Raw genomic sequence first — 23,112 nt, 5'->3', positions numbered from 1 at the left:
TGCGTCGCCCTGGGATCCCTCCTCAGCTTCCGTCTGATTTGGGTTCAGTAGCAGCCGTCTTTCCAGCTGCCGTCCCTCAGGGCCGTCAGGGCAGCCAGGCTCTTTGGAGGAGTCAGCAAACTGTAGACGGAGAGAAACGAGTCCATTAAAAAAGACTGATGAGAGGATGCATCGTCATCCTCAAGTATCACAACAAACTGATTGTTAAAGTTCGACCTTTCACTACCAATCAGCATAATATCTAAACACCTGCGCTGTGTCCCAACGCCATACATATTTATCATTTGGTCTATAAAACATAAGTAAACAATATAAAAAGCCCATCTCAATATCCTACAGAACAAGATGAAATTGTTGGTCGAACAATAGCTCGAAACCACCACAATATTAAATTTACTATAATTTAAGACCAAGAAAAGTTTTCTTTTTGATTAGTTTTCTTCTCATCAATTCATTGATTGATTGACCAATTATACAGAATGTACTATATATGCTATATATGATCTTTATAGTGTACTATTTCTGCAGTAAGTATGCAAGAAATTAACATTCAACATTGAACATAGTCAAACCTTTTCATGCTGACAGAAAATAATACAAAATGCAATGTCGGACGTCAATCAAACTGCAACTTTATGTCACTTAAACTAAACAAAGAAACAGAAAAGTTATTTATGTATGGTGTTGCTGGAGCTGTTTTACCACAACACGAACATCTTTTCAGCTGTGAGTAGCTTCCAGGCAGAAAACTCCGGCTCTGAAAAGTGAAGCCAATGTGGAAGTGCCTTAAACTTCAACTCACTTCAATGTATTCCCTCAGTAAACATTGTAAACATGAGTTTATGCTCTCGATCGCTAGTTTCAAGCCTTCTTCAACAGCATGATGTTCATTTCATGTCAAATTTAGAGGCAAATAGAACATAAACAAGGTTATGCTTTCGGGCAGGGCTACCTTGTGATTGACAGGCACTAGAGCCGTATACGCCGTCTCTACATCACTCCTCCGCCATACAAATATGGTCACTTACGTACACTGGTTGCAAAAAACCAAGATGGCGACGGCTGTAAACTAAGATGGCAAAGCCCAAAACTCAATGCTTCAAGACGGCAGTCCACAAACCAATGGGTGACGTCACGAGGACTACGTGAATGGTAATGGCCTGTACTTGTACAGCGCTTTTCTAGTCTTTCGACCACTCAAAGCACTTTCGCACTACATGTCATTCACCCATTCATACACTGATGGAAGGGCTACCATGCAAGGTGCCTTGTTTTGAATGAGTAGGCACCATGGGTTTCGGGACGCAGCTTCGAACCCAGTTTCAAAACGCATTATGCTTCCAAGTTTTACCGTACGGATTGAGATATGTCAAACCTGCGTGTGGGCTGGCTGATCTTGCTTGCACGTGGAACTCCACTCGTTCCCACAAAGGAGGCCGGGCGAGGGAGGGAGCTGCGGGTGACGGCCGGCTGATTGCCGCCGACTTTCAGGGGCTGCAGCACCAAACTGCTGCTCGGTTTGAGGGGCTGAGGTGGTCCCGCGCTGCCGGGTATGGAGTGTAGACTGATGGAGGTGGACAGGGAGGTGGAGGTGGGGCCCTGCTGCACTATGGGGCTCACGTAGGCCGTGGCTTTTAGCAGGTGTCGGGGAGTGGTGGGGAAGTTGCCCACGCTCTGGACCCGCTGGGTGAGCTGGCCTGGGGAGGGAACTGAAGCACAGCAGGAGAGCAAGTTAGATGACAGTAAGTCGAACATCGGTGGCGGGATGGCATTTACTGCATTTACTGCATTTGAAACTTTGCGACAGCCTTCAGAAAACATACGCTCATGAATAGAAATGAGCCGTGCGCGGTTCATTTCTATTCATGTGTTTGAAGCAAAAAAATCTTACTGGAGGACTGGAGTCGTGCAAGCCCACTGGAGGAGTCAAAGCTCTGGCTGCTCCGCAGGGAGGATATCGTTGGCAAGGAGGAAGGGCCGTGGGAGGGTGGGTAGACAGGGGAAGCCAGGCATGGAATGCTGGGAACACTGGGCATGCTGGGAGCTCGGAGCAGGTTGGGCATGCTTCTCCGTAGCTTGTCTATGCAACCAGATGAGACATTGTAGGTGTCGGCCGAAGCGTGGTAACGTTTTACTTATTACTCAACATTAAAGGAATAGTTCTAGTTTGATAAGTCACTGCTTCTAGCCAATAAATTACCCTGAACATAACCTCCTGTAAAAGCCCAACTTGTCATTTTTACAATTTGCTTTTGTACAAATTAAACAAAACAAAAAAGATTTAATCTAATGTTAATAAGTGAGATTGGGAGGTGCTGATAGCCTGGATTTTGTAAGCTTTGGACAGAACCATGCTAGCTGTTTCCCCTCTGTTTCCAGTCAATATGCTAAGCTAAGCTAACCTGCCGCTGGCTGTAGCCTCCTATTTACTGTACAGACATGAGTGGTATACATCTTTTCATCTAATACTCTGTAACAAAAAAAAGATCACATTTTTGCGAAATTTCCATTTTCCTGAGGATGTGGGTAATTCTGTATTTGGGACACTTGAAAAAAATCAAGTTCAGCTTCAAAAAGTGGACGTGGTATTGGTGAAACACTCACCTGTGCTATTCCTGTATGCTGAGTGTGTTTCCATGGTCAGGCTGAGGGGTCCAGAGTACTGGGAGAGTCCGCTGAGTGAGAACTGAGGTGCGATTGAGCTGCGTCTGCAGTCTCTGATACTGGAGAAGGTGTGAGAGTGGGGCAGGCCGCCCCGCTGCATAGAGCCGAACAGTCGAGGCTGGGGAGGCGGGAGCTGGTCGTAACCCTCGTCCTCCTCCTCGTCCTCCTCCTCTAGATCCATCTCGCTGCGCCGGAGGGAGTGCAAGGAGAAGCTGGATCTGCGCTGGCCGGCTGTGGCGGTGTGCGAGGTAGAGGCGTAGTCCTGTCGGAGGCCTGCAGGGTGACAGATCGATGCTTTTATCCGTGGAAAACATGAACCTGAACCTCATTCAGTATATGATGCATTTCATTCTGCAAGGCGCCGATAGACCAGACTGATACGTTTACTCTCAAATCATCTGCATAACTTAACAAAAAGATATTACTGTCAACTCAAGTTCAACTGATCCAAGGTCAAACATGTATCTGAGCCATACATCAGTAATGCAACACAGTGATCAATGTCACTCCCTTCAGACGGCTATGCAGCAGTGTTAAAGGGACTGTTCACCCAAAAATCCAAAATTCATGTTTTTCTCTTCAATATAATGGTGCTAAATGGAAAAGTGTATTTCTTTGGCACGTTAAGCACCACAAGCTGCCCTATAGTCCCATTATATTAGAGAGAAGGCAGACATCTCGACGGCCGATATCTCCAGAGCTACGCAACTCAATCTATACTCAGTGTGCGAAATAAGGAGGGTCTCGGGGAGTCTGAGACCTCTTGATTGACACTTGAGAGACCCTGAAAGCCTCAATTTAAAAATTTCGGGGAGTCTCTAAAATCTCAAGACAATTATCAAGACTTAAGTGTATTTTTAAAAGCTTACTAATATTTTCCCATTACATGCCCAGCAGTTTTCATTATTCAAACTGCAAAACATATATTCACAAAAGTGAGTGTGGGAGACGATTTACACGGTAAATGCCACAGTCAGCCAGAGACGCAACATGTTTGCACGAAGGAGCCTGTCTTTGCGTCAGTTTGTGGACCTAAATAGACCCCCTCTGGGAAAATTTGATCCAGTGCCTTTCCTGTGAACCTGGATTAAAGCAGGACGTTGTCTCCTCTCTTCTTGGACCCTATGGAACTATAGAAGACAATATAAGACGACAGAACTATAGAGGATAAACTAGTATTTTTGATTTAGGGGTGAACTGTCCTTTTAAGATACAAAAACAAAAGACTATAGAAAATCAGTCATCAAGAGGCAACTATAATTTAATAAAAACTAGATGTGGACAAACTAATTTCAACACCTCTTGGAAAAGGACATTCTGAAGTTCTAAACCACAAACACTGTTATGAAGTAGTTTCCTATTAGGAATGCCAACTTCTCAGCTGTAAAGAAGGCCAAACTGTAGGTTGTTTTTCACGAAGGGTATATTTTTGATCCGCAAGACATTTCAACAGTCGACTCACTCTCCTCCTGAAGTCGTGCCATGACCTCCACGTCCGTCATGTCCTGCAGTTTGTAGCTCATAGAGATGGAGTCGTCCTCCAGATCTGACACACCCACCTCACTGTCCACGGAAGACTGGGGGCTGATTGCCGCGTGTCGGCGGCCCACGTCTAAAAACACACAGGGGAGCCACATCTATACCACCAGGATACTTCGCTTGATTGCATGTGAGACAACAGAGTGTTAAAACTGCAATGAATGGCAGAGCGGAGAAGACGTATTGCCAGTGAGGTCTTACTGTGGAGAGTGGAGTTTGATAGGAAGGTGGGCGCTCTGTCACTGAGGCTGGCCCTGAGAGGCTGGAGGAAAGACTGAGCGCATGATGGCAATGGAGCTAGGAAAACACAGAAAAAGAGGGAGACGATTCAATCGTTAACATGCAAATCAACATCTGTGTTCATATAAAATATGGATGGTTTTTTTTTTTTTTCTGGTGGAGTTTGAGCTTGCTTGTGTCCATCTGTCCGAGGGAATGACCAGATAATCTCCTCCCCGGGAATCTGCTGTAATCTGATTGTAAACTGCAAGTAACAGGTTGTTTAAGAATCTGGGTTATGTTCAGAGAGCTCCAAAAGTATTTTGGAAGCAACACGTGCTTTTGGCTCTGTATTATTTTTACTTTGGATTTAAGGTGAGAGTTGGTAGTTATGTTTGAAGTTTAATAGATTAAGTTTAATGTTAGCTAATAAACCCTCATTTGCACATCCAATGATTTGGTTGTTTGCTATTTCTGAGCACTGAATGAGGACAGAATAAAAGCAGGCTTGAGTCCCCACACTGGCAGGATCAAAGTGGGTGGGGAAAATGAAAAAGCAGCACTGTTCAGAAGCCAAACAGATCAGATTGTGGTTGTACTGGGCAGTTTCCAGGTGTAACTGTGTGACTGTGGAGAGATCAACAGCCATACTAGGGGCTGTGTGAGGCTGCACAAAGGCACAGCAGTGCTTTGAGCTAAACGCTAACGTGCACATGTCTAACAAGTAATGTGTCTCATTATCACCATCTTAGTTTAGCATGTTAGCATGCTAACGTTTGCAAGATTTTGTGCCAATCCATCAAATAGCCATCGCGACATTTAACTTAAAACCAATCGTGCACATCTAATGGCAGCATTAAGGTAAAAGTCAGGAGATACACCAAAGTTATTAAGATACACCATCTGGGGACCATGAATTTGGGTCCAATCCAACTCATAGATTTTAAAACCTATTTTACAGGACAAGTAAATCATTCGGACTGCTGATGGTGCCAGAGGAAAAGATTACCTAATTCATCAGGATTCATCCTCTTGGGCCCATGAATGCCTGTACAAAATTTCATTGTAATAAATGTAATAATTCTTCGAGATATTTCTGTCTGGGCCAAAGAGGTGGACCAACGAACAGGCCGACATTGCCATCTGAATAAGATGATAAGAAACATAACAACCGTTTAGTACTAAGCTACTGACCTAAAGGATCCATCGGTTATAATGAAACATGGAACTGACAGTTCATTATCAATCAGCTGATCAATTCATTGAGTGTTAGCAGGAGTTATATGCCTGTGTAGTATCTGTCTGTGTTACCTGGGGCCACGGTTGGTGCAGCAGGTTTCGTGTAAGGCAGCACGGGGCAGCTGAGGGTGGACAGTCCCTCTATGCAGCTGTATGGACGGACCGAGGGGAGTCCTCGCCACCGCTTAGCTGGACACAAGATTGTAGCGAGGGACACATTAGACTGATTGCTTTACCTCGTAACACACACATACAAACCCCACACACATCGAGGACATTGATTAGATTCGGAGACACTGTCCGAAAATGTTAATCTGCTTTTTACAGATCAGTATTGATGTTTTAAATGATCGGGTCACGGCTCGGACAGACGAGGCTGATACGGTAAGACGAGGTTTAGCTTACCACTGTGGCTTATTGGGCTAAACTGCAGATCTTTTTTTTTTTTGGAGGGATCTTAGGATAAGCAGGGATTGTGCATGTAGGCTGCCTACATCGCATTCCCAAAATCAGAATTAGATTTGGGGGTGTGGAGGTTACATTTATACTACTTCAGATGTTTCCTGTTTTATGAATTCCATGGTACACACTGTCATAACATATACGTTATTAATGTTTATAAGCTGTGACTTATGGCTTTAATAATGAATAAAACATAATCAATTAGGTTTAAAGATTAGTAATAAACCACTCATATGGAAAGCTTGTCACCAATTGATTTTGGCTTGCCAGGCTCAAATATTGTCCTTACGAATGGCTTAATAACTATCTATTAAGCATTAATAAATGACAATTAGTTACAACTCCTAATGCCTCATTAAAAGTGGTATTCTTCTTTTACACGAATCAATGCTGGCCAGCAGTGAGTGCGTTTGGCTATGAATGACATGACTGACATTAGATGATGTGCGTTCCATGTGTCAACCCCCCCCCCCCCCCCCCCCCCACACTGATTGGTAGTCAGAGAGGCACACCACTCCGGACAGAGTGGTGCATTTTGGCATTCCTGACGCAATTAGGCTCAACTGCTAATGGACGAAACTAGCATTCACTGCAGGTTACACAAAACAACAGCTCCTGGAGCTCAGAGACAAGGATGTATTCATGACCCAGAGGAGGAGAGCCAACCTTCACTGAATGCAGCTTCTAGAGAAAGAAGAGGACCTTGAACCGCACACAAACACACACGCACACACTAATGAACATCCAAACAGACACTAACAAATCTGCGCTATTGAATAACAGTCTGGACACAAAGTGAGGGTGACTGAGCTGAGAAAACTCTCCTTTAAATATTAAGAATCTAAGCACACACACAAGTTCACACAGCATATATTCATGCATGCAACAGTAAAGAGTCTCTTGTGTTTGAGCTGCGAGTGCCGAGCAGATCAGCCTCAAAACCAGAACCCAGTTAATGTAAGCAAGGTTTCTATGGCAACCATATCCCCGTGCGTGAGTGTAGAAACAGCGAAGCCTCGAATCCCAAAAACTGTGTCAAGCAGCAAATGTCATTCAGTAGCTCACTAGAAGGGATTTTGAAGTATCCTGGTGTGTTATGTGAGTATGAAAATCATATCGTCGTATCCAGGTCTGCCGCGAGCGCAGGTGCGTCCTCAGCTTGAGTTATGTTGTTTTAGCCAGAAAAACAAGAACACACGAGGATGATGATGTAACAATAGTCTACATGATGAAATGCAAAAGCTGTAATGTAGTATCTTAACTCAGGTCCTCCGTAACTGATGAGTAGATGGAGAAGCTTAATCCAGCAAAAAAATCCTCATCATCTTCAAGAGTCGAGGCGACTCAGTTTATAAGGACATGTCAGATTAGTGTGATGTGGATGAGCCAAAGACGACAACACGGCGGACGCACCCTCAGCAAACTGTATAATGTTACAACCATGTATACGAGGGGCCGAATAGCCAGGTGTCTACTATCTTACTTGTAAATGTTCCAGGATATTCTAAATATGAGCAACACCGGCTAGCAGCCACTAGCTTAGCTTAGCATAAATTCTCAAAACAGCAGAAAGCAGCTGTAGCCTGGCTCTGTCAGATGGCAACAAAATCCACCAACCAGCACCTCTAAAGCCCCAAAACCAAAAGTGTAAACATGACAATTTGGGGCTTTAAGGGCAGTTATGTGGACTGTTTATTGGCTGGGGAGCAGTGACTTCCTGGACTCCCTGCGGGTTGCCTGCCAGCTTTATGCTAAGCTAAGCAACCAGCTGCTGGCTCCAGCTACATTTTGAACTACAGACACGAGAGTGCTATCAATCTTCTCATTTAACTCTCGGCAAGAAAAGAGAATGAGCATATTTGTGAAAATGAATACATGTATATTTAAAAAAAACATGAATTTGAATTTAATATTATTTTTTCTTTTGAAATGTTTCAACATTCCTTTAAAAAGTCGAAGATGTAATATACAGTATGTAAAACCACTTGTTGGTGGTGCAGTGTAATGTGATACTACAGCTTCATAATCCCTGCTCTGTTTTCTACTTAACACAGTGTAATGCCATCCAAGAGCATAGCACGAGTTCCTCCAAATGGAAGTATTTTTTTTGATATATATATATATATATATATATATATATATATATATATATATATATCAGCAGAGTATCAAATCCCTGAAAGCGATCTTAATTGTTCTCTGGCGATACTGAAATGTGTAAATGGGAGACCTTCCAGCTACCACAGAAAATAATCACTCTGTGGGAAGTCGGCTGAGGTACTTAAAAACCCATAAATTCAAAGAGAGCGAGTTAAATGGTTAGAAGCGATCGAGCGGTGTGCAGGGAAACGCTCCCACGGCTCGGGAGCTGAAATCCTATTGCACGTGGAGACGTTTCGTGGCTCAGAGCTTATGATCGCATGTCAGCAGCCGGAGGGACAGATGTTCAGATGCGGCCGCAGTTGAAGGCCGTTAATCTGAGTGATAAATACCTTGGTCCAGCCTGTGGCAGAGGGTCATCTTGGCCAGCTCCACCTCGGGCCCCGGGTGGTCCAGTACCTGCCTGCACCACTGGAGAGGGCTGAGGACACTCCCGCCCCACAGCTTGGCTTTGGGACTCACGTACAGCCTGCGACGACACAGCACAACCCACAATTCAGTCCTGACACCTTTACAGCAAAGCTCATATTGTTACTGTCTGGAGAGAACTGAGGGTAAATAAACTAGAGGCTGCTTTATTGTGCAGCCTAGAGATCTGTAGGGACGCATTTTACTGTGGCAATATTTCTCAGACAAAGGCAGAGCATGACTTTGTAAAGGTAAAACTTGTAGCTGAGTAAAGGGAGCGATTTTCATAAAATCCAAATGTCAACACACCGTAAAAGATCAACATTTCCACAAAAAGCAATTGGCATTTTACAGGCTACAACACAAACTGTGAAAGCAGCAGTGTATAATAAAAATTAAAATGGTGACAGCCTCATTGGGTGCAGTGATTTATAGAATATGAGTATGTGACTCGTGAGACACAGGATGATCGTATCTCTTCCCCCTGTGGGCTGTAGATGCTTGAAGCACAGAAACAATCAGTCAATGAACAGATTAGTCCATCAACACAGGATTAATCACAAACTATTTGGATAATAGATTCATCATTTCAATAATTTTTTTAACCAAAAATGCCAAATATTCTCTATAATTCCTTGTCATAAATGACAGTGAACTGATAATTGTGGGGTTTATGTTCGAAAAATGAATTGAAGATGCCACCTTGGCATTATACTACACGTTTTTCACAACATCCTGTCTTTTTACACACCAAATGGTAAAATAATTAAATAAGAAAAAAAAGAACAAACGACTGAAGATAATTGCTCGTTGCAGCGCTACATACTTGTATCTTGGCCACACAAAAACCAAAAGAAACGGAAACTGGATGTTATCAGCGACTTGCTATCAGTTGAAAGTATCTGACCGCTGAACAAAGAGCATAAAAACAAGCTGATTCTGAAATTACATTAAAATGACAAGACTATAAAACAAATCAATAAACTAAATATGTAGGTGTGTGTGACTTTGATACACTGGAATGACAGATTCCTAAAAAATAGGGCTGGGCGATAATTCAACATGATAACGTATCGTCTTTCATATCGTGATGAAATCATACATCAAGATATCGTGATACACAACCACATCGTCTACATGGAATATAACAAGCACACACTAAATTCAATTTCTAAGACAATCTGAATTGATGAGAATTAATCTGTATTTGTGTGCATGCATGTACACAAAGGCAATGTAGAGCTGGACATATGTATTGATATTTTCTCTATAATTTCACAACTGTTCTTTTCATTTTGCCCCAAAGTTCTTAATTAAGTGAAGCAACATTTAGTGCTTTTCAGCTGTATGAAAAAATAGACTATTTATTTATTGAAGTACCAGAAAAAAATTTGTTTTTATATATTCATGTTATGTATCTATAACACTACATAGTTATATATACTATAACTATATATATACATATATACAGTATATATATATAGAGAGATATTTGTATATATAGATAGATAGTTTATATATTAATATATATCGTTATTGAGATATGAAATGACCTGTATTGTCTTGATACGTGTCATCTACAAACGAAGCAGAACTGACTTTCACTCGACAACTAGGCCACGGTGTTACACTGACCAGGGGTCAGTTAGTCACGCTAAATGGAGCCACTGGTGCTGCATTCAGCCCTGTGCTACATTTTCCCCATCATCTCATCGGATACATAAAGCCAGAGAGACGGTTCAGTAGTCAGTGTGTGTGAGCTGCCTCAGAGTCAGCGGATAACAGCGCTTCAAAGCGGTGCAGCCTCGGGCTGAACACTGCACAAAGCCGAGCTGTTTGATCACAAGCTGAAGCGGGTCATTGTTTCTAATTTCATCCCGGTGCTGTCTTACGCTGAGAAGAAACCTATGCTGCACAGTGCACACACAGTGCATTCTGGGATGCCCACTTGCTTGTGTCAAACCAGTTTTTGTTCTTTACGTCCTGTAAAAAAAAAAAGTCCCTCTGTGAGCCGGAGTCTGCAAGTGTCTTCCTCCAGGAGAGGAATCAATAATGTAATCGATGAGAGGATACATGGCAGGGTAGCATTACATATGATGTAAAAAATAAATGTGGCTAGTTGACAATCTTGTGGCCTGTGAGGCATCTATGGTGGTCAGAGAACAACAGGGATTTTTAACTGTAATTTCACATAATATGTGTGTGGCTGCGATGGAGTGGTGGATACAAACAGAGCGGTTACCAGCTATCGGGCTCTCCGAAAGGGAGCGCGGCGTCGAGGTCCAAAATATCAACCTCATCCATAACGGTCGTGGTGGCTCCGGGGGCGGCGCCGTCCTCCCCAGCGGCGGCGGCGGCGCCAGGAGACACCGAGCTCGGCTGAAAATACGCGAACGGCTCCTCCGTCGCTCCCCGGGCTCCGGGGGGACAGGGATGCGACTGTGTCGGGCTCGAAATGCCATATTTGCCGGGGACGTAGTCACTCGCACACGCTGTACCGCCGAGCAGACACGACAACGAGGTCTGGAGATGAGGAGGGCCGACGGAGCAATTGTTTACAGCGTTCGCTCTGGTCCGCAGTTGTTCGTTTTGCCTCTCCAATTTCCGGACCAATTCCTGCAGCTTCAGCACCTCCAGCTCCGCGTTGGTGATTTTGTTGTTGCCGTTGACGTCTGCCATCATCTGCGGGTTCAACACCTCTGCTTCCATTTGGTAAAGAGCACATTGAGAAGGGGCAGAAGAAGCACGGCCTGCCTGCAGAGGGTCCTATTCAATTCAGAGAGGGTGTCCAGATTCCCCCGTTTAAAGCTACTACTACACTCACACACGCTCACACACACTCGTACACACACAACACAATGATGCTGCTGCCGCTGCTGGGATGATTGTACAGCCTCCATCTCATTGGTCAGCAGCTTGGAGTTCAACTCCCCTCACACCACTGCTAAGGAAGTGTTTATTATGGACACACTAACACACCGAGTATTAAAGTGTACCTTGCATTTCTTTCTTTTTTTTAAAAATGTGTTATATATGTCTTTTTACAGTTTTTGATAAAAAAAAAATATATATATATATATATAATTTTTTTTAAATGAATAGCATGATTGAAGTCCAAACATGAAAATGACATCTAAATATTTTTTTAGACTGCCAGATATAATTTTGAGTAGCATGTCCCACCAACATTATCCCCCACCCCAGACACCAACGAGAAAGTCTCTACGTTTTGCATAGTCGGATTACATTTAAAAAAAAAATGTAATTTAATGGTTTAGTTGTATTTTCCACCTAAATGCACATCTAAATGCTCTTTCAAGGACATTTATATGGAGTAATATAACATTTTGTTTTCATTTACTAAACTAGCCAGAAGGTAGTTTACCTTATTGCATCTAAAACAGGGCAACATAACACCAAATGAACAGACACATTTTTAGATACAGATATATTGATTGTCTTTATTGCACACAGAAAAAGCCCCCGGCCCTAAATATTGCAATATCTCCTTTCATATCACACAATCCCCAGTCAGCAGACCTGAGAGAATATCATAAGTTCTATCTCAAATTAGTGAAAAGGGTTAGATACTGAGACAGCAATATCATGACGTCAACAGCACAGTTACAGCTAGCTGCAATAGTATTTAAAATGTATATTCATAATGTAACTGTCATTTTTCAAAATACCCAGATAAAGCTTTGTCAGCTTGTAAAAACACAAGTACAGGAGAACCTGCGTCACCCAAAACACACTGATCAACAGCAATCCATTTGATCTTAAATCACATGTGCTTCCTCTCCAGTGGGGGCTGGGGAGAAACTCAGCGGCACCATTTATCTGTGGAAAAAAAAAGAATAATAATAACTGTTTAACATCTTTTTTCATCAAAGAAAATAAACAAATACATATGAACCTTTGACATTCCTCATTCAACAATTATTTTTTATTTCATTTTTAAAATTTTTTTTTTACCTCTGGTGACCTCAAAGCAGTTCTCACAGTGCACCATGCGTTTGTAGATCCACATGCTGTCCCCAGCTTTCATATGACTCAGCGTGTTGTTACACACCTGACACTGCCGAAACACAAACGCACACTCACATGGGGAAAGAGGTGCACGCTGAGCAGTCGGCTGCACACATCCTGATAACATCGTTGTCAGAGTTGAATGTAAAGTACATTTTACTCAAGTGTCTTACTAGAGTATAGTGCAGCCGTGCAGATTTTTTACTCCCCTTCCCTACAAAATATTGCATATTTATCAGACAGCAATAGTTTCTTGTTGCTTTGCATATCAAATGCTCCGAACACCCACAAAGCTGTTTCCAATATGGCTGATTGGGCCTCTTGTCAGGTGTAAATTGGGTGAAATAATGCAGGGATTTTACCACAAACTCTACGTACTAATTAGGAATGAACAGAAGATTGTTTTGACATGTCACATTAGGAAAAGCCCAGCTGTAGAGACACAAAGTAATGATGGTAGAGAAACAATTTTTTTACTGTGTGATATTGCTACTTTTACTCAAATAAAGCATCTCGATGCTTCTTCTCCAAACACTGATTGTTGCAGACTTTCATGGAATGAGAGACTAAAGTAATCTGCTCACCTTAAAGCAGGAAGCGTGGCAGTTGATTTTCATGTCATCCAGGACCATCTTGGCGTCACCAGTGAAGGGTTTACGGCAGTAGGTGCACAGGTCTTTCTCAAGCACCGCCCTGCGTGGGACAGAAAAATAACAACATCATTTATTATAAGTTCATTCTTGACCTTGGAAATAGGAGTTTGGTAGAAACAAGTCTTAGCTCATGCTCCACACTATATTGACCTAAAACTGTAGGAAAAAGCCTTTTCCCTCCAGCGCCACCAGCAGGTTTATATTTTTGGCTTTTAGTGAAATACCATGACAACTATTGGACGGATTGGGACAGAATGTGGCACAAACATTTATGGTTCCCAGACGAGCAATCCTAAAGACTTTGGGGATCCCCTCATGTTTCCTGTAGCGCCACCATGAGGTTGACATTTGAGAACTGTCTCAACTGCTGTTGGATGGATTGTCATGAAGTGTGGATGAATTGCAATAACTCTGGTGGTCCTTTAACTTTTCACGTAGCACCACCATCATGTCAAAAAATTCCAATTGTGTGCGATACTTTGGTCTATGACCAAATACTGACAGAACTAATTCCCATCAGCCTTGGTTATATTTGTGCTAATTAGCAAATGTTAGCGTGCAAAACTCCGGTAGTGAGCATTGTAAACATTTGACCTCTCAGCATGTTAGGACTGTTGTCATTGTGAGCATGTTGCACTTTTTCCTACCTCTCAGGAGCTGCATACACACTCTTCGTGGAGGATGAGTAGAATTGATCAGTGTCATCCGACCTGCTGTGAGAGTTAAACAGATATCAGTTTCTACAAGAGTCTTGCTTTACTCTCATATAATATCAAACCAAGCAGTGTTTAATGTCATGGAATACCTGCTGCTCCTGTAGGGCGTTGAGGTGTAGGAGGTGGGACTGGTGATGCTGCTGTAGTCATAACTACACAAAGACAAAATGAACCACATATGACAGGATATTTTGAATATTTCTCACTTACTGCAAACTCAGAGAAATGGAAAGAAAGAAAATCATTATGCGAGAGCTTAGCTTGCTCTGCTTCCTACCTGGAGTCTGGTCTGGAGTAAGAGTAGCCTTTACGGTCGCTGCTGTAGTCGTCACTGCGTGTGCAAACACAGAACAGAGGCACGTTTTAATCCGGTTGTACAGACAAGAGGTGTGTTTTCGAGTGTGAGAGACGATAGTGAAATGATCACCTTGGGGTGGTGCTGATGGTGTAGGAGCTGGTGCGGGTGGAGGGAAGATCATCGGTGTACGAGCTGTAGCTGTGTGTCAAAGAGGCATGAATGAGATATGGTCGCAACTGAACAGTATTTCTATTTATGTATTTATTTGGTTCTTTGAATTATAAGTCAGACATTACATCATAATTCAGATATTACAATGTTATTGTTGTTGTATCAATTGTCTTAATAAAACTAATAATAATTCTTAACTTAATACCTGCAAAACTAATGCAATTCCCATCAGCCTCAGCTGTACTTTGTGTTTTGTCTTCATTAGTAACTGTTAGCATGCTAGCACACAAAATTGTGATGGTGAACATGGTAAACATTTTGCCTGCTTAACATCATTATGTTAGCGTTGTTATTCTGAGCATGTTAGCATGCTGACCTGTGCTAAAGTACAGCGTCACAGAGCTGCGAGTCTGGTTTTAGAATCCACGTCTTGTTTGTTGATGTGTAAAAACAAGTCAAAGATACAAATGCCATGATCTCTGAAATAAATGCTAACTACATTTAGCGTTTGGATAAAAAAAAGATTTGTGAAGAATAATCATTCAATCATAGACATCCTTAAAGGTGCAAGGTGTATGATTTGGTGGCATCTAGCGGCGAGGTTGCAGATTGCATTTAACTGAAATTTCTCCCGTGTGCCAAGCGTGTCGGAGAACCATGGTGGCCGACGCAAAAAAAAAAAATCTATTGCCAGGGTTTAGTTTGTCCATTCTGAGCCACTGTAGCAACATGGCGACTGGCTCCTTGAACAGGATCCGCTCCTTATGTCGATATAAACGGTTCATTCTAAGCTGACGAAAACACGATTCTTATTTCCAGGTGATTATTCACTTATGAAAACATACTTAAAAATATGATATTCCATCTCTGCCAATAGATCCCAAATATGCTACACACTGTACTTTTAAAATGTAAAAAATGTAAAAGAATATAAATATTGTTTTTTTTGTTTTTTTGACGATAAACCTCATTAAAAGTAGTCCATTTAAATGAACTTGGCTTTTTAAAAATGTGTTGGCCTTTTAAAAATATATATTTTTTAGTCACTGTAGGCTAAATTAAAAAAAAGCTCTTGATTAAATAGTATTTTATGTATCAGTCTATACAATCTGTAGGTAGTTAAAATAAAGATGACTAATATTTCGGGTTTGACAGCTACATTTAACAATCTAACCAACCCATTACAACCTAATCTAGAGTGGTTTAAAGATTATATTGAATATAGTTCTTCAGATGGCATCAACTCCATCTTATCCTACTTGAGCAGTCAGCATGTTTACCTGGTGGTTCTGGTGGAGGATGGCGATGACAGACTTGAGCTTTCAACTCTAAATGGCACAAAAGACAATGTCAGAAGAAATATATAACTATATTGTACGGAACCAATACGCAGTCTCGGCTGTTCAAATCCAGCACTCACCCTCTGCTGCTCTCCGATGTGATGATCTCTCTCTTTGTGGTGATGGTGCTGGTGCTGGTGCTGCTGCTGAGAAAATGACGATGTGATCATTTTAAATGACAGGATAATTAAATGGTTGTGTGTTTTGAGAAGAATTATTCACTGAGACATCTCACCTGAAAGAAGGAGATCGGTCAGATACAGATGTAATGGATCGAGGCAGGAGGGTGCCATACAGGTCATCCTCAGCCCTGCAATGCAACAATATTATAAATATACGGCATAAGTGCATTAAGTATATTTATTAATATATATATATATATATGTATATATATATATATATACATATATATATATTGATGAAAGTTTATCTTACATAGAGGAAGTCCTTGTTTTGGTTGTAGTTTTAGTGTCATTTCTGGAAAAAAAAAACAAGATGAGATATTTTCATCTGACTGATTTAATGTCAGGGTCACTGTGTGAAGATATTCCTCATCACAGAATATTATTACTGATTTACTGTCGTTATTTTATATATATATATATATATATATATATAAAGTATCACCTGTCTGGGGACGAGTAATCCTCCTTGCCAGATGAAGGGATGAGTGACGTGAAGAGCTTGTCCTCCGCACTGCACAGAAATACAGGTTACATGCAAGCGATGTATAGATTAAAGTGTATTAAATTGAGAAAGGGTGCTTTTTTTTTTTTTGCTTGTGAATTCAACTTTTCTTTTCTTTGAGGAATATCTTGTAATCTGTTCTTTCAAAAGTTATATAGTCTCACTTGCTAAATACAAAAAAACAAACAAATATTGGTCAAATAATATTCATAATATAATATAAAATAATAAATATAAAAAATAGTCATTAGTATATCATTACCATTACAGCCATAAAGCCAGTCAGTGGCCTTCAGCCCCAAGCCTATTGTTATGATTTCATTTGTGAAGAAAAGGCTCAATCATTTTCCTTAATCAGCTGGGCACTGTAGTTTTTAGCAAACATTACTCAAACAGGAGTAAAGGGCTCATTTGTTGTGGACTATTTTCAGTGGCGGACTAATACACATTTGGTGCTCTGCTGAATGTTTACAGCAGCAGGGAGGTGTTTGTGGGATTGACTCAAAATACACTACAACGCCCATGTTCTTCGTAATGATAAGGCTCACTGATGTGTTTTTTCTTGTTTTCGGACAACAGTTCTCACAAAGGAATGAGATATGTGGTGGGATATAGGCCTTGGCTCCACAGGCAATACTAGTTAGTACCATCAGTTAATTGTCTGTCTGGCACACACAGCCTCCCCTGCATTGTACCCAGTATGGGAAGAAACTCACTCAGTGCTGCTTTTCACCATCACCTTCTCAGTCTCGAAGACGGTTGTTTTGCTGTAAAGAAGAAAATATACCTTATTACAGAATATCATTAACGATCGTGCGGCGTCATGATCGATATAATTCATTTCAAAGGCTTTGCTGAATGAAAATATCACCTGTCTGTGGGTGAGGAATCACCCTTGATAGCCGAGGGGATGAGAGTGTCGTAAAGTTTGTTCTCAGCGCTGCTCAGAAATACGGGTAAGATTGAAAGTGATGCATAGATTTAAATTGTACTGTTATTCAATACTGTTATTCATATATGATATATACATCATATATGTATATATAATACTTGTACTGGTACTTTTACTGAAGTGAAGGTTCTGAGAACTTCTTCCACCATATAGCAGTATATATATTCTTTACCCTTTGCTTGAAGACTTGACGCGCTCAGTGAACGTCGTGGTGGGACTTTTAATCACAGTGGAGCTGCAAGAAAACACAGCCGTCGTTAACACCGACACAGACTCAACGTGCGATAAGATGATCCACATTAACCGTGACGTTCTCTACCTAACACTCTTGGAGGTGGTGATGGTGGTCTCACTGGTGCCGTCCCTGGACACCGAAGTGGTTCTGGTGCTGAAGGAAGAGCAATACAAAATAAATTCACAGAATGCTCAGGAGTTGTATTTTTCCTTGTCGGTTGAATTGGAACTGTTAGTCACGTACCTTTTCTTAGGTTCCTCTGTGACAGTCGTCTTGGACGTGGTGGTTGCGCTGTGACATGATAAATGCAAAAATCACACATTATATTTATGCTTCTCTGTTGATTTCTTGCTTTGTGTGTGTGTAAAAGACTGGAGCTTTACACACCTGCTGGGATAATCTGACTTCAGGGTTGAGTATGTGCTGCAACAAAGAGGCAGGTTATTCAGAGGATTTGGTATAAAGAAAAAGAAGAAGCTGTGTTGTACAATTAGTTGTGTTATTATGAAAATGTACCTCTTGGTGTAGGAAGATGTAGTCGGGCTGGAAGGGAGGGTGCTGCTGTTAGAGGAGAAGCTTTATTTAGCCACAGTTACTGCTTAAAGTTATTGAAAGTGCCTTTGACTTGGAGGAGGGCTGGAGTGCCAACAAATTATTTGTGTGTCTGCAGAGTAAAGGAACTACAATAAATACTGTACCAACCCGCTCCTCAGCTCATCCTGACTTCCGCTGAATCTGCAATGACAGAAATTTACAATTAAATGTTCTGCTTTCTAAAAATAACTGCTAACATGATGTTTATTTGAAAAACAAACATACATTTCTGCATCAATATAAAAAGAGAACAGAACGTTTATTAAAATCATACTTCTTGGAGAGAGACTGCACAGATGTTGACCTGCTTGTAGTTGTGGTGGTTTTTACTTCTTCACCGTCTGGACTGTGAGCAAAAAACAAAAAAATGAAGGATTAACAACTCAGTCGCCACATTTAGTTATTGGAGTAATAACAAAATGATGTTCTAGAACTTTAGGAGTTGAAATGTTTGTCTTACCCAACAGTAGTTTCACTGCGCTGGCCCAGAATACTTTTGCCAAAGTTTGGGTCTCGGCTGAAGGAGGAGAAAAGGATCCAATTAATTCACTCATAGAGATGACTCAGCACTCTGGCTTACCAAAAGGAATGCAGTAGGAGGCTTTATTTATTTTTTTACACACACCCAACAGTTCTGACACATCCTACGTGTGTGTTTTCCAGTATAGAACATTGTATCTGATTATGTTTACGTGACTCACTCGACGTCTTCGTCCTCATCGTCCACTTTTTTGATCCAGCTGCCGTCCTTTAGGAGAGAGCTGACCTTGCCTGCAAATACGAGACAAGAGAATGTTGAGCCTCAAGAATAAGTCACTATCTGTTTTTTAATCACTTTTCATCTATTTTACTCGTTTTGTGTTGTTTTAAAAATAACATTTTAATTTCTCCTGTGTTAGTCTCGACTTGTTTTCCTGTTTACATTTGTACTGTCTTGTTATCAGCGAATCAGTCATGTGTAATTATGCACTTTGACACCTAAGGTGCTATAAAAGTTTCATTGATGAACTGATATGACTCCCCACCACTGTTGCACACATTTAAAGATTAAAATATTTTATTTGTCACATGCTCAAACAGTGTGTGCAGTGTGAAATGTGGGGTGGCATACTCTTAGAAAGACTAATAAATAATAATGGTTAAGAAAAAAATATAAAAAAATATTTGGAGCTTAAAATAATATAAAAATGATAAAATCTCAAAGATAAAAAAAAATCTATAAATTATATAAGTATTGTAAAATTCTATGAGCGTCATATGACAAATGTAACCTTTGAATATTGACAAAACATGGAATTTCACATTAACTTTTTGGGGGGTATTTTATTATTTGATATATTTCTATACTTACCAGTCGAATACCTGCTCATTTTGTAACTTCACCTGTAAGTGTAAGAGAACAAGGAGGGACTTCGTCACATAATGAAACTACACATCACATGTAGCCACCAGGTGGTACTGTGGGCTGACACCTTTCATATACGGCGCATGACGTCTCACCTGAGATCACTACACCAGGTTAGGGAACAATGCTGTTCTGTATGTATGTGAACATGTCATGCTGGATTTGTCCCTGTGTGTGGCGCAAGTATCAGCTAAAGTTCTGCTCAACCCCAGACTCCCTGATCAAGCCCTTAAACTGGTTTGTCTTGATCTGTACCCACATGAAGACACGCCTTCTCCAAACACACAATTGTCAGCAAAACAGAGGGGCGTACCGGTGACATTAGTTATGAATGACAAAGATTGTGCCCTTTTGACTACATGCACACTCCGGCACGTACACTTCTATGGAGCCCTGAGGCAAATATGTACAGCTGTGAGGGAAGTTATAACTGTAAATGCATTGTGTCTCTAATTATTAGTCACATAATCTACTGTGTGATGACTGCTACTAGCGCATATGATATTTATGGTGTGTGTGACATTGTTCGATAGGTCCATGTAAGGTATGCCGTGTGGTAAAGAGCTTAAACCGAGCTTGTCCTGGAGTTTTCTGAACCGTCGAGATTATTAAACTCTAGAAAAATCTAATCGTTTGAGCAGAATCTCTTATCTCGGTGTCTACACTTTAGTGAGCCTTGTAAAAGTGGAAGATTTACAGCTTGCGCTCTTGAAGATTACACAGTAATAATCCATGATGTACTGTCCGGTAACACAATGCTTCTGAAATCATGACTAAATCAGTGTGGCTCATGTTAAGCAGTAAGTGTTAACAGCAATCTTAGACATGAAATCAAGTATGTGTGTTTGGTGTATCCCAATATCAGCACGACATGCATTTCATTCCTCAAAGTAAAGTCACTCAAAAAGTAACTAAAAGTACATCATTAGATAATTGACATAATGTTTCTATTTATCCAGGACTGTTGCATTTTTGTCTCAAACAGCTCTGTATCACACTTGAAGTCATTTCTAAGCACTTAAAACTAATCTGAAATGTCAGTATACGAACATATTTGTGTAAAGTGACAAAGTATTTGGAAAGAGGGTACCTACCTTCTCTGTGACTCGATGGATGGAGGAATTAAAACTCTCACAACAGCTCAGCTCTTCAACACCTGCCTGGTACTCAGATTTGCAGTGCAATCACACCCTGTTCACTCCTTCTGCTTTTAACCCGAAGGGAGGAGATTCCGAGGCCACCCATGGGTGTGGCTTAAGACAACAATCAAAGAATTCTCTCCCCAGCTCTCATTCTACATTTTTCTCTTTCCGTCACCACCGACTCAGCCTTCATAATTGTTCCGCTGTCTGTTCAGGGTTGAAAAAGGAATTGGGTGGAGTGCTGAAGGACCTGCATTACAACTTAGGTGACAAGGAAGCAGAACTGCAATGTGGGTGTGGGAGCTTGTGCTTCTTTGACCTTCTAGCTTTGAAATGAATTGAATTTGATTGAATGGAGACACCGTTTAATGTTCCTGTTTGAAAGTTTGTATATTTTGATGTGCACTGTGACATAATGTCAGTAGAACTCTCATTATATAGCCAGTAGGTCTATATAATGACCTTTGGTCTACATATATGACTGACCTGCCTTGAGAATAAAAGAAGGCCTCCTCCGAAAGTCTTACCCTGCTATATGACTGCGTATTAATATATATTTTTAATACAATACCTGGCTGACAGTGGACTTTGCTCTTTACACATGTATGCTGATAAAAGTACTGGAAGAAAAAGTGGTTTCAACTTGGTTTTCAAGCACAGGTAAATAGATAAAACATCACTCGCTAATAGGTCTGATAAATTAACTACAAACACCTTCGCGGTCCGGTCACAAAGGTAACAGGGTGGGATACTGATACCTGAGCAAGCCTCACCACAGTCACTCAAAGTTCGACTGAAACTTGTACCAAATGGCATCTAACATCATGTATAATTCCATCGATTGAGACCGAGCCACCTGAGGAGCCCTCTAAAGGGGGACTACCTGAGTTCATTTCTTCATGACAGCTATGGGATATTTACCTGATGCACAGCAGTGGATAATCATCAGGAGTACTCATAAAATGTGTAAGCGTCAATCAGACTTGAATTATAAATGCCATACTGTCTGTGACTGTGAGCTTCATTGTGGGGCGTGCCGTGTTTTGAACGATCAAAGGTATGAACTGTGCATAGCATGCAGGGGTGTGACGGCGTGATACTGAGGTCAACCCGTCCTAGTCATGACGACAGCATGAGAGGAATGCAGACTATCTGCACCGATCGAGCTGCTGCGCCAAATGTTTAAAAGAAAGACGGATCTGTGTGGACAAGCCCAACTGAATAGCACATTAAAAAGCATTCACAATAAAGTCAACCGTGTTCACTTCAGTCTAACTGAGCTGGCAACACACTCAGCTGATTTAAGACATAGATATTAACTTTAAGTAGCAACTTAACCACAATCAAACTACAAAGTTGTATTTATGGTATCATTATCATTAAGAAACAGCTGGAAAGCCCTAGAATGAATCCCTGCACTCAACAATAATCTGCCCTCTTTATGGCTGCATAAATGAAAGTGGAGAGCGGCTGACACTGGGTGGCGCTAGAGCTACAATGATGGAAATGGAAATGTTGGTTGTGCAACTCTAAAATAGACGAATCTCACAAGCTGTCCAAGGTAATAGACATCCTGATCATTTTACAGTCAGTTAGTCAAAGCAGCAGAAATGAGTGCAACCTGATCTGTTACAGGGAATATGAGAAGGTCAAGATGTAACATTAAAGAAAACGCATTTCCAAATAGACACAATAATTCTGCCCTTACTCATGAACATCGTCACTCGCATGCAGTAAGTTGTGTTGCGTCAGGACGACTGACGACACTGGCACACTTTCATATCATTCCAACAACCCATCTAGATCTTCTTATGTATCCCGCCTCACTTCCCTGATGTGTGTATATACCAACTGGGTTTCATCTCCACCGGTTCATCTCATTCGCGTGACACTTCTGCCTGATCTATAGCATCATCTCGGCCTAGATACCCCTCCCCTCCTCCCTCCATTTGTCCTAACAGGACAGAGCCAAGATAACCGGGCAGCCCTTTGAATGTGGCTTGACAATCAAACACCAAATCTTTTTTTATAACCTTCTACCTTAAGACAAGTAAGGAGGGCCAACAAATGTCACACGCTGCTTTTCACTTCCAATATTTCAAACAGAAATCCTAATATGACAATCCCTAAGTTTCATAACAGTACAGAAGAGTCAGTTGTCATCACTGATACATGCTGGCACTCTGATACTGCGCATGA

General features: G+C 41.3%; 2 protein-coding genes across 3 annotated transcripts; both read right to left on the bottom strand.

Annotated features, from left to right (window-relative positions):
- Positions 1 to 44: 44 nt before the first annotated feature.
- On the bottom strand, positions 45 to 11,400 carry slain1a (SLAIN motif family, member 1a). Of its 2 annotated transcripts, XM_076081936.1 has the most exons (9): positions 10,934 to 11,400; positions 8,616 to 8,752; positions 5,734 to 5,850; positions 4,405 to 4,500; positions 4,127 to 4,276; positions 2,605 to 2,937; positions 1,892 to 2,080; positions 1,376 to 1,709; positions 45 to 120 (listed from the first exon to the last, which is right to left on the bottom strand). In XM_076081936.1, the coding sequence occupies exons 1-9, from the start codon at positions 11,398 to 11,400 to the stop codon at positions 45 to 47; spliced, it is 1,899 nt and encodes a 632-aa protein (XP_075938051.1). The 2 variants fall into 2 exon arrangements, with proteins under 2 accessions (XP_075938051.1, XP_075938053.1); XM_076081938.1 differs by lacking the exons at positions 2,605 to 2,937; positions 4,405 to 4,500; positions 5,734 to 5,850; positions 8,616 to 8,752; positions 10,934 to 11,400 and having other exon boundaries at positions 4,127 to 4,187.
- Positions 11,401 to 12,151: 751 nt separating this feature from the next.
- Positions 12,152 to 21,381, bottom strand: scel (sciellin). The gene is made up of 25 exons (XM_076081893.1): positions 20,866 to 21,381; positions 19,718 to 19,749; positions 19,068 to 19,137; positions 18,827 to 18,883; positions 18,641 to 18,712; positions 18,475 to 18,507; positions 18,289 to 18,333; positions 18,160 to 18,195; positions 18,016 to 18,063; positions 17,857 to 17,925; positions 17,710 to 17,772; positions 17,457 to 17,525; positions 17,302 to 17,352; positions 16,526 to 16,594; positions 16,334 to 16,375; positions 16,134 to 16,208; positions 15,979 to 16,044; positions 15,839 to 15,886; positions 14,517 to 14,585; positions 14,367 to 14,420; positions 14,179 to 14,241; positions 14,021 to 14,086; positions 13,305 to 13,413; positions 12,667 to 12,769; positions 12,152 to 12,531 (listed from the first exon to the last, which is right to left on the bottom strand). The coding sequence occupies exons 2-25, from the start codon at positions 19,734 to 19,736 to the stop codon at positions 12,515 to 12,517; spliced, it is 1,413 nt and encodes a 470-aa protein (XP_075938008.1). The 5' UTR covers positions 19,737 to 19,749; positions 20,866 to 21,381; the 3' UTR covers positions 12,152 to 12,514.
- Positions 21,382 to 23,112: the final 1,731 nt, after the last annotated feature.

The sequence above is a fragment of the Anarhichas minor genome, unplaced genomic scaffold (assembly GCF_050575085.1).
Source record: "Anarhichas minor isolate MPS153535 unplaced genomic scaffold, ASM5057508v1 ptg000087l, whole genome shotgun sequence".
Taxonomy (NCBI): domain Eukaryota; kingdom Metazoa; phylum Chordata; class Actinopteri; order Perciformes; family Anarhichadidae; genus Anarhichas; species Anarhichas minor.
This window is presented reverse-complemented; position numbering and strand designations above follow the sequence as displayed.

Coding starts and splice junctions, on each gene's coding strand:
- slain1a (XM_076081936.1), bottom strand. CDS start 11,400: ATGGAAGCAGAGGTGTTGAACCCGCAGATGATGGCAGACGTCAACGGC. Junction 8,753..10,933: donor TTCGGAGAGCCCGATAGCTG/GTAACCGCTCTG, acceptor GTGTCGTCGCAG/GCTGTACGTGAGTCCCAAAG. Junction 1,710..1,891: donor TGCACGACTCCAGTCCTCCA/GTAAGATTTTTT, acceptor GCTGTGCTTCAG/TTCCCTCCCCAGGCCAGCTC.
- scel (XM_076081893.1), bottom strand. Junction 18,508..18,640: donor GTGCAGTCTCTCTCCAAGAA/GTATGATTTTAA, acceptor CTGTCATTGCAG/ATTCAGCGGAAGTCAGGATG. Junction 17,526..17,709: donor GTCAAGTCTTCAAGCAAAGG/GTAAAGAATATA, acceptor ATTTCTGAGCAG/CGCTGAGAACAAACTTTACG.